General features: G+C 38.4%; 1 protein-coding gene across 1 annotated transcript; it reads left to right on the forward strand.

Moving 5' to 3' along the window:
• The first annotated feature begins 2,028 nt into the window (after positions 1–2,028).
• On the forward strand, positions 2,029–10,038 carry LOC116837661 (collagenase 3-like). Its single transcript, XM_032802239.1, has 10 exons — positions 2,029–2,151; positions 2,246–2,487; positions 3,382–3,530; positions 3,629–3,754; positions 4,981–5,142; positions 5,770–5,887; positions 6,739–6,872; positions 7,236–7,395; positions 7,940–8,043; positions 8,995–10,038. The coding sequence occupies exons 1-10, from the start codon at positions 2,029–2,031 to the stop codon at positions 9,093–9,095; spliced, it is 1,419 nt and encodes a 472-aa protein (XP_032658130.1). The 3' UTR covers positions 9,096–10,038.
• Positions 10,039–10,591: the final 553 nt, after the last annotated feature.

Below are 10,591 nucleotides of genomic sequence, written 5' to 3' on the forward strand. Positions count from 1 at the left end.
ACCAGATTTTATGGAGGATCTGAAAGGGATTTTTTGTCCCATATGGGAAAATTGAGAAATGACTTTGACATTTTTTCACCTTCCATCTGGCATCTTGGATATCTGGTTTAGGGCTTTACATTACATTTGTCACAATGTTGGCAAGCTCCAGTGCGGTTGGTGCGTTAAGAAAGAGCCTGATGTGAGGCCTCTGTAACCCAATGGGCTCAGAGCACAACACTGCATGGTAAGGAAGTAAGCCTTCATGGCTCATCTCTCCTAGCTCCAGCCTGGAGGAGAGGAATGGGTTGGGACTCTGATTGCCACCAGGGCAGGCCTGGGCATGTAGAACGGGAATTGCCCTCAGACCCATCCTAAGGTTTGTAGAACCCAGGGCCCAGCTAAATTCCACACTAGAACAGCTCTGCTGGGCAGTCCAGGGAGGTGTTTCTCATTGCCTAATGGTTTAAAAAAACAAAGGCCTCCACATTTAACTATACTCTGGCATATGTTCTTGCTTCAGTGTCCACATCAGCATATTAGAAAGGGAAAATCCTGCATTTGTAGGCGAATGGACAAGATGATTTAATAGGTGTTTTCCATCTCTAATTGCTATGACTATATTTAGCATCAGTTCAAACTTGCCGTTAAATAATCCAGCACAAAATTCCACCCACTTTCATCTATTTTTGCAATTTGTCATCTCTTGATAAAACATTATTTGTCATTTGAGAAACTGGCTGAATTTTTACCTATTTAGCTTCACTGGATCCTGTTTCATCAACATGCTGAATTACGCTGAGACGTGTTGTGTAGTATAAAGTCTCTGATGGAAGATCAGACTAAATGAAGGTGGTGGATGAATTTCAACACTGAGAGAACCTTGATCTGACATACAGGCAAGTAAGAATATGTAATGTGACATGGACAGAATCAATGATGGTAGCCAGTCTGTATTTTCCAAAGCGCAGAATGCGCTGAGATTGAGTTGACTTTATGGAGAAAAGGAGTAGCCTCAAACTCAAAAATTCTGTTGCATTCCCTGCTGTCATATTACTAGTTTCACTACATCTTGTGCTTTGTAAATTATCATAATCACATGCTTCTATCATCCCTTGTACACAAACAGAATCTACCTATTTAAGTTTTTACACAGCCCACATGACAGCAGTAACTGTGTGCCTAATGGACCTATGACAGTATCCCACATAAATTATATTATTGTTTTTAAGCGAAGTCAGATTCCACGAACTAGCCATTTTACAGGCTCATAGTTGCCATTGATCAAACACTTCTCTAAGGCCAGCATTTTCAAAAGTGAATACTGATTTTCAGTTGCTGTGTTTTCAGGTACATCTCAACTAGGAGCCAAAATCTGGGTCATCCAAATCCATTTCTGAAAATGTGTCTGTAAATGATTCTGATCTTTACTAGACCAACTACTATCACGATTCCAGCAACAAAATTGCTGTTATAGTTTTAGACTAAAAATTAAAACACATAAAGAAACCCCAAAACAGGAACATGTTAGTTATATAATATACTCCACATTGTTGTTGTCTTATGAATCAAGATGGTAAGTTTGCTTAACAATTGACATGCTAATGAATTAGGATAGACATTAAAATAATGCAATTATTTTACTTTAAGACAATCCATCTGTTCACAGAGCTCGTCATATAGTGTCACTTTGACAAAATAAAAGGAAAGTAATTATTCTATCAAAAGCAAAAAAGTAGGTCAGTGTACGTTATTGCAAAGTAATGAAATAATGCTGAGTTGCTTCTTCACAATACTTCCCACAGCATCTGTAAATATGCTTAGAGCATGTTTATATAAAGATATGGTTTCTAAGCCCTTAGTGGGACCACAGATGCCCAAACCAGGACTTCTTGGAATGAAGAAATAAAGCAGCTGTGTAAGCATGTTTACTTTGCAATGACAAGGACATTCTAACTTGTCCACAAGAGATGACTCACCAGTTTAGGTCTATAAAAGTAAAGGTATTTACACTCTAAAAATCAGAGTTTCAGAACCCAAGAATTCAGCATGATGCATCCAAGCCTTGCAGCTGCCTTCCTTTTCTTGCTGGGCTTGTCATATTGTTTGACGCTGCCTATTCCTCATGAAGACAGTGATGAATTCACAACAGAAGACCTCCAGTTTGCAGAGGTACAGTATAAAATCAATCTTCACATATTAAGGTTGGCTGTTTGATTGCCTTTGTTCTTTGGAAACTGGAAATATGATTGTATTTTTTCCCTAGCGCTATCTAAAGACACATTACAACCTACATTCCAGTCCTGCTGGCATAAGGAAGAAGAATGCCAACTCAGTGGCAGCCAAACTTCGAGAAATGCAGTCTTATTTTGGGCTGGAGGTGACTGGCATATTAGATGAAGAAACATATGAGCTGATGCAACAGCCAAGATGTGGTGTCCCCGATGTGGGGGAATACAACTTTTTCCCGAGAAAACTAAAATGGTCAAAAAATAATTTAACATACAGGTAAAATTATAATAGTTAGTGTTATTGTTTCGTATTTTCAAGTTATCCTGCTATATAGTTGTTCAACAGCCATTATATTGTATATTAGGTTGACAAGCTCAGCAAGAAGAAAGGGTAGTTCAGACTTTGTAAAAATCTCATGCTGCAGTTTTAAAATCACATGGCCCTGATCTATAGCTCATGCAAGTCAATGTGATTCTTACCATTAACTTTAGTGGGCTTTGGATCAGGGCCTATCTAAATTTCTTTAATGAACTCAGTTATCAAAATATGATACAATGATGCCATTAAAAAGTCACTATTTGCCAGAAACCAAAGAGTGGTAAACAAGAGAGAAAGAGAGAGGGCTATTTTCCTTATGTATTGAATACGGGAATAAAAGTGGTATCTTTGATATTGCTATGTAGTAAGCTGTTAAACATTGTTTTGTAATGATGACCACTGTATCTCTTTAATGTCCCCTCGATCACGTATTGTCGCTCCAGAATGGTCAGGTGCATGAGATATTTCATATCTCTCAAAATATGTGTAGTAAAATATACTGAATAAAGTCCCATATTATCTATACAAAATATATTAATAAAGAACATACTTTTAGTTTTCTGGGGTTTCTCTAGTGCATATAACAATGACAAAAAAACAAACAAAAAAATGAATCCTAAACTGTTAGGTCATTATCTTTCTCAATGACACTGATAGATGGAAATGTATAGTTTTATATTTGGAGTACTATACATCAGTAATCCAATTCTTTGTTTTGAGATAAGTACACTTTAGGGATAGCTTTTGAGAAATGGCTGTCTCCCAGTCAAAAGTAGGTTTTCATGGAGGTTCATTGCAAAGTTCCTTGGCCCTGTAGAAAGGTTAATTGAAGATACTTTATCTGATTGATAGAATTGTGAATTACACTCGAGATCTGACACGTGCTGAAGTGGACAGAGCATTCAAAAAGGCATTCAAGGTTTGGTCTCAAGTGACACCACTGAACTTTACTAGAATTCGTAGTGGCACTGCTGATATCATGATTTCCTTTGGAACTAAAGGTAACAGAGAAAGATTACTTTTTGGCAGTTTAATTATATTTTCACTTGTTTAAAAATTAGATGTAAATACTGTCGGTATTTTAAATGTTGCTTTGTAGAACATGGTGACTTTTATCCCTTTGATGGACCTTCTGGATTACTGGCTCATGCTTTTCCTCCTGGACCAAATTATGGAGGAGATGCCCATTTTGACGATGATGAAACCTGGTCAACTGATTCCAGAGGTAACATATGTTCTAAAGATCACTTTAGCTAGAGCTGGATGCACTATTTGTTTCAAATCATATTGGTTATGAATTTTGTCCCTTTTGGATGGCAAATCATTCACAATCTCATCCTGATTTCATAAAATGTATTTGCTACTCAGAATATTTGCCAGATACTTTGGATGGATAATGTTCATCCTACATGTTGTTTGTGAACAGTTTGCTTTGACTGTTCCCTATTTGTTTTTTATTATTTATGTTGTGTGTCTGGTTACTGAAGTCTCAGGGAGCTGTTTTTAATCCCAGATTGTAGATAGGAGCATGGTACATGCCTTGCATGAATTATGGACAAAACAATTATTTGTGTTAAAATTTGGAATTTGCAACTTTCTTCCAGAATACTTGTCAGTTGTCTGAATACACCAGAATAATGTATCACATGACCCATGAACCCAGAGAAACAAGGCAGTTTGGGTTTTTTACTATTCAAACATCTCATTGTTTCACTTGCAGTTTGAGGGTATCCAGCTTGGATATCAGACAGATGGTTTGACCCCCAGCAGAGCCAGTGGGAGTTGTAGATACTCACCACATCTGAAAATCAGGCCACTTTTACGAAGTTTGAAAATATTTGCCCTTGTCTGCACAAGGAGCCATTTTTGAAAAATGGATCCAGTTGTCACTAACATTTTTTCAACTGTGAACACTGTTTTTCAGCACCATTTCATCTAGCTTTGCTAGGAACAGATTTAATAGATCCAATGCTGGAAATAACATTGATGGTCAATGAACTATCTACACTAGGGATGGAATCCTGGTAAAACTTCCATTAACTTCATTGGACCAGGGTTTCACCCTACAACTTCCAACATTGCTAAGATGGTTGAGCTGAACTAGGGTTGGTGATAGTGAGACATTTTTCAAATACAATTTAGTGTAAGAAAAAGCTTAAGGGGCTCAGGCTATTAGACCCTTACTCAAACAAAATTCCCATTGTCCTGAATGAAGACAGCAGGATTGGACTGTGTATCTCAGCATCCCCATCTGTAAAATGGAGTTAATAATATTTAGGGTTAATTATTTCATGAATTTTCACTTCTTAAAAGATGCAGAGATCTATCTAATTGTTTTGTATCATCAGTGCAAAAAAGACAATGTGAAGAGGATAAGGCAATAAACTCCATTCAGATACATGTGTATATTGTTTTAACAAATATTTTTGCTTTTGCTTTGCTTTCTTATAGGATACAACTTGTTTCTTGTGGCTGCCCACGAATTTGGTCACTCTTTGGGACTTGAGCACTCCAGAGACCCGGGAGCTCTGATGTTCCCTATTTACACGTACACTGGCAACACTGGGTTCTTGCTTCCTGACGATGATGTGCAAGGGATCCAAGCTCTCTATGGTTTGTCTTCCTTTTGCTATTTTATCCATGTATCCTGGAATGTACATTTTGCACTACAGTTTACCTTAGGGTTAGCAATCTGCAGTTGGTGTTCCTATTGCTTAATGGTCACTGCCATGGTAAATTAAGATAGAAACCCTGGATCCTGGGAACCGGTCCTCAGGGTCCGAAGACACCCACATTAAACAGTCAGGCAGAAACTGCATCAAGTGCACAGGTGATTGCTGCTAGCTGGTTACCTGCTATAGTGGACTTAAGGTCTCTGAGCTGTCTCCCAGGGGAGGATGATAGAAGACTATGAAGTAGGAGAAACAGAAATGCCCATATGGGAGACCTTGGGAGGAAGCAATCTTCTCAGAGGCCCTAAAGACATGGTGTCAATGGCACCCATTTAGTTTTAGCCTCAAATATTTTTGCAACGTAACTAAACCTCAAAATGTAGGGACGTGATTTGCCAGAAGAAGAATAAGAAGGGAAAGCGAATATAATTAGTCCAGACAGTTTGTCCTTGACAGTTGTATTCATTCTGGCACTGGTGATCTCTTCAGTGTCCCATTTAGTACATAATTATCTTACATGGAAGAAGAACAAAAGCAGCCAAAGCTAAGTTATAATTTATGGTTACAGGTGCAGGAGACAGAGATCCCAACCCCAAACACCCCAAAACTCCAGAGAAATGTGATGACAATTTGTCACTTGATGCAATAACAGAACTTCGAGGAGAAATGGTGATCTTCAAGGACAAGTGAGATAACAATAAATGATGCAATGGGTGGTTTACACACACGCTTCTTTTGCTGTATAGGGCCCAACCAACTCACTACTAGAACTACATTTGGTACAACTGAGAAAAGAAACTGGCCCCAAACCCTTTTTAATTTCCATTACTTTATCATTTGTTTTTGAAAATAAAATTGATTAGATCTTTTTCTATCTTCCAAAAAATCTGCTAACTTTCTCCTTTAGAGGTTAATCTCTTTTACTAAGCACAACTAGAACAGGTTGTGAAATCAACAGAAATGACTGTAAGAGCTGTACAGCATATCACATTTAAACAGCCTTTAGAACACAAATATGGGCTTGACTCCCCATCACACTCGTGACAATCAAGAATTCCTGGAAGACAATGCAGTTACAGTATATTGATGTGAAACTGGTGTGGATAAGGCTCAGTCTCCACATGGCCAAACAGACATATTTACCGTTTCATGGGATTGCACTGAATTTTCTCCAAAATTCAGAAATTATTTAATTTTCTGTGCAAAATTGCATTGCACACAGTAATCTCACATGGTGCACTGCCACATTTATCTGTACTTTCTCTTCTTAAGGGAAAAAAGTTGGACAAAATGAAATCAAAACATCAGTTTTTTCTCTCCTGTGAAAGTGTTTATGTTATGAATGAGCTAGGTAGTCTGAACCATCATGGCTAGGAGAGGAGATGATGGTCTATAAGTTTCTCCTTGAATTAAAATGTGCTCCACAGTATAGAAAAGACTGAGAAACCCAAATTAGTTAATATTTGTGAAACACTGTGAAAACAATACCATGCCATACCATGAAGAAGATGATAAAAAGTTTCTCTTTCTGAATTAGGTTCTTCTGGCGCCTACATCCTCAGATGGTTGAAGCAGAACTGGTGTTAATTAAGTCATTTTGGCCAGAACTTCCAAACAAGATTGACGCTGCCTATGAAAACCCCATGAAAGATCATGTGTTCATATTCAGGGGTAAGCTTTTTGCAAATGGCAGAAAAGTGGAAGTATCTTAATCAGTCTCATCTAATAAAGCTACTTAGGGTTAAATCCTACAGTCCTCACTCAAACAAAACTTCCATTGGTTTCACCCCATGCAACACTACAAGATCTTCAACGGACTAGAGAGTGCAGAATTTAGAGTAGAAGGTTAGGTCCTCATCTGGTGTAATGGCTTCATTTTACACCAGCTGAGGATCTGGCCCCATATAATCTAAGTCACATAAAACTTATAATGTCAACTAATAACAATGTATTCACTATTGCTGGGTTTTACTCTTCTGATACCTTTTCATTGATGCTTATAAAAGATCAACATTTTGTCATCATTATTTACAGGCAAGAAATTCTGGGCTCTGAATGCCTATGACATAGTTGAAGGTTACCCTAAAAAAATATATGAATTGGGATTCCCCAGAGAGATGAAAACAATAGATGGGGCTGTCCACATTAAAGACACTGGCAAGACTCTCTTTTTTACTGGAGACAAGTACTGGAGGTATGTTAGAGATTTACTAGTTCTTATTTTCAATACTGCCAAGCTTAATTGCATACAAAAGGGCCAATTGTTTTGTGTGGCACAGGATTTCAAGTTACTGCTGCCCTAAACTAGCAGCAGATTTGGTCCACTTTGTTCTAATTTTCTTGTGCTGGTCAATGATGTGGGCCTAGAGCCAATGTTACATCTATCCCCTGACACTTTCTGCCTATCTGCTCCAGTGACAGACATGCAGCACCATCACCCCTATATATCTAGGTACAATCCAGGTACAATCTAGCCTTTCAGTTCTGTAGTTTATTACCCAACCTTTAAAAATTTACCTTTATTGTTCTTGTATCAGCTGAGGTTGTGTTTTTGGTATAAGGAGGCCTACAGAATTGAACTCAAACTCACCATTTCATTTGGCATAGACAATCTAGTGATTTCCAGCTATTTGCAACCTGGGTATCTTTGAACAAGGCACCTAAAGGCGATAGGACATTTATTAGATTGCAAGTCATGCAAGTTCATTGAATTTGTATTTTTTCCCTGTTTAACATAGCTATGATGAGGAAAACCAAGTTATGGAAAAAGGCTACCCCAGACTGATAGAGGAAGAATTCCCAGGGATTGGCAATAGAGTGGATGCAGTCTACCAAAAAAATGGTATTTTTTCCCTTTCATTACTATCATTAGAACTGGTTCAAATTCAGAATTTCCAGCATTTACAAATTTCTTTCCATCCCAAATCAAAACAAAAAGTTGAAATTTTCCTGTGAAATTAAATATCTGAAAAAAATTCTTTTTGGAAATTTTAACAACCTTATTCCATTTTGTTTAAAAATATTTCATTTTGATCTTATAGAAATATTAAATTTCAAGTAACATAATATATAAAAATCAAACTGATAAAGTTGAATCAAAGCACATTGATCTTATAGAAAGGAAATGTTTCAAAGATTTTGTCAAAGTTTTCCATGCAATCAATATGTTCTTGTGATAGTCATTCAACATTTTCTGATGGAAAAGTGTTCCATTTGAAAATTTTCAGCCAGCTGTAATCACTATGTATTATTTCCTGAGATTTTAAATTGTTTTCTTCCTTTTTAATTGTACAGTGCTTTACATATTCAAAAGAGTGAGTTTGGTGGTCAGGTTTTAGGATTTTGTAGGAGGGAAACTTAGAAAGGAAGATGAAGTATCTTTTCCAGAACCACGCAACAGGTCTCTGGTAGAATCTGGTCAGAATTCAGCATCAGAACTCTATGCAATGTGTCCATGTCTCTGAGACCAGACTATATCATCTCTAAATAGCATTTGAAAATCAGAGAATTAAATAAATGAGTAACCACATGATTTTCACAAGCATATGCTATGTAAAAAGAGAAGAACCGAGTTTCTGAGCATCAAAATATTGACCGCTGGGACCAATTTAAGAGCGAGAATGAGGCCAATTTGAAAATTTAGCTCAGAGTTTCAAATAGCAAATCATTCTGCTGAAGAGACTTAGTCTGAAAATCCAGGATTTATTTTTATTTCAAATAATACTGTTGTTAAATCCCCAAATGATATTCATTTCTGATTGCAATCCCTTTTAACAAGTCTTTTCCTCCATAGGTTACATCTACTTTTTCAACGGACCACTGCAGTTTCAATATAGCATTTGGAGTAAAAGAATTGTTCGTGTCTTGAAAACAAACTCCATATTCTTGTGCTAATCACTTTCAATTTGGGTACCATGCTGCAGGCTGTAGAACAGCCTATCGCAAATGGAAATATTATTGTGGGAATAGGGATTTATAGAGAATGATTCTGTGAAGAAACTCTGTTTATCTACCACCAAATCTATACTGTATATATGGGAACTATATAGCTTATGTCAGTCTGGAACTGAATTAATTTAATAGGAGGAGAGAGAAGAAAATGATTAGCATTTCAAGGGACATTAGATCGTTTAAAATTAATGCAGAACCAAACCAGATCCCCCTTCAAGATGCTGAATGCATCCTGTGAGATGGCAAGGACAAACAACTCCAATAATTTGAGGGCGTGTAGCATCTTGTAAGAGGTTCTTGGCACCTCTCAGGAACATACCAGTGGTGACCACTATTTAAGTAATTAGGGCTAATTTTGCAGCCCTTACCTTAGGAAAAATTCCATTAGATCATTGGGATTTCATACGTGTAAAGAATGGGTCAGGACAGCAGGATTGATACCAGGGGTGTGGAGACACCAGCTTGAGATTCTGGAGTTATGGAATGTGAAAATGTTTTCATACTGGTGTGTCCCCATGGAAACCACTGTCCATGGCATCTTTACAACAAGCCAGAGTGAGGATGGTGAAACAGCAAGATGCCTAAATCAGGCTCAGAGGAAACCATTAGCCTGAATGACACTGTAGAAACCAGGAAGAGATGGCAAACACCAAGAGTTATGAGACACTCAGGGAAGGAGGCTGCAATCTAGCTCTAATATAGATCAATTGAGAGCAGTCCAGGTCCGATCCACCCCTGCTGTAAATTGACACAGCTCCACTGATGTTCATTAGAGTGATGCCGATTTACAACAGCTGACAATCTGACTATCCATTTCAAAATGTTAAAATTATACTTTTTGGTGTTTTAAAGTCAAAGTTTTTAATCCATTTTATATTTATTTCAATTGTTCCAGTGCCTTATGAGTCCACTGTTTCTTTAGTCAACACAAACAATGCATGACTATGTTTATTTTTCAACTTTAAAAGGTATTAAATAAACTAAATGAATTAAAGTGAATTTTGAGTCTTATTCAGTAATATGGACTAGTGTATGCCAAAAAGGCAAAAGAGAACTACAGTAGAACCTCAGCATTATGAACAGGGCCGGCTCTAGGTTTTTTGCCGCCCTAAGCAAAAAAAATTTTGGCTGCCCCCACCCCAGCCCTGGGCTCCCCCCTGCACCCCACTGCTGGCCCAGCCCTGGGATCTCCCCCCCACAACTACACCCTCTGCCGCCCCAGCTCTGGGCCTCACCCCACCCGCACCCCCTGCTGCCCCAGCTCTGGGCTTCCCCCCCCCAAACCTGCACCTCCCTGCCATCCCAGCCGTGGGCTCTCCCTCCTCACCTGCACCCCCTGTCACCCGAGCCCTGGGCTCTCCCCACCACACCCCGTGCTGCCCCAGTTCTGGGCTCCCCCTTTCCTCCCCACCTACACACCTCCTGCCGCCCCAGCCCTG

This window comes from Chelonoidis abingdonii, chromosome 1 (assembly GCF_003597395.2).
Source record: "Chelonoidis abingdonii isolate Lonesome George chromosome 1, CheloAbing_2.0, whole genome shotgun sequence".
NCBI classification, from domain to species: domain Eukaryota; kingdom Metazoa; phylum Chordata; order Testudines; family Testudinidae; genus Chelonoidis; species Chelonoidis abingdonii.

Coding starts and splice junctions, on each gene's coding strand:
- LOC116837661 (XM_032802239.1), top strand. CDS start 2,029: ATGATGCATCCAAGCCTTGCAGCTGCCTTCCTTTTCTTGCTGGGCTTG. Junction 7,396..7,939: donor ACTGGAGACAAGTACTGGAG/GTATGTTAGAGA, acceptor TGTTTAACATAG/CTATGATGAGGAAAACCAAG. Junction 8,044..8,994: donor TGCAGTCTACCAAAAAAATG/GTATTTTTTCCC, acceptor TTTCCTCCATAG/GTTACATCTACTTTTTCAAC.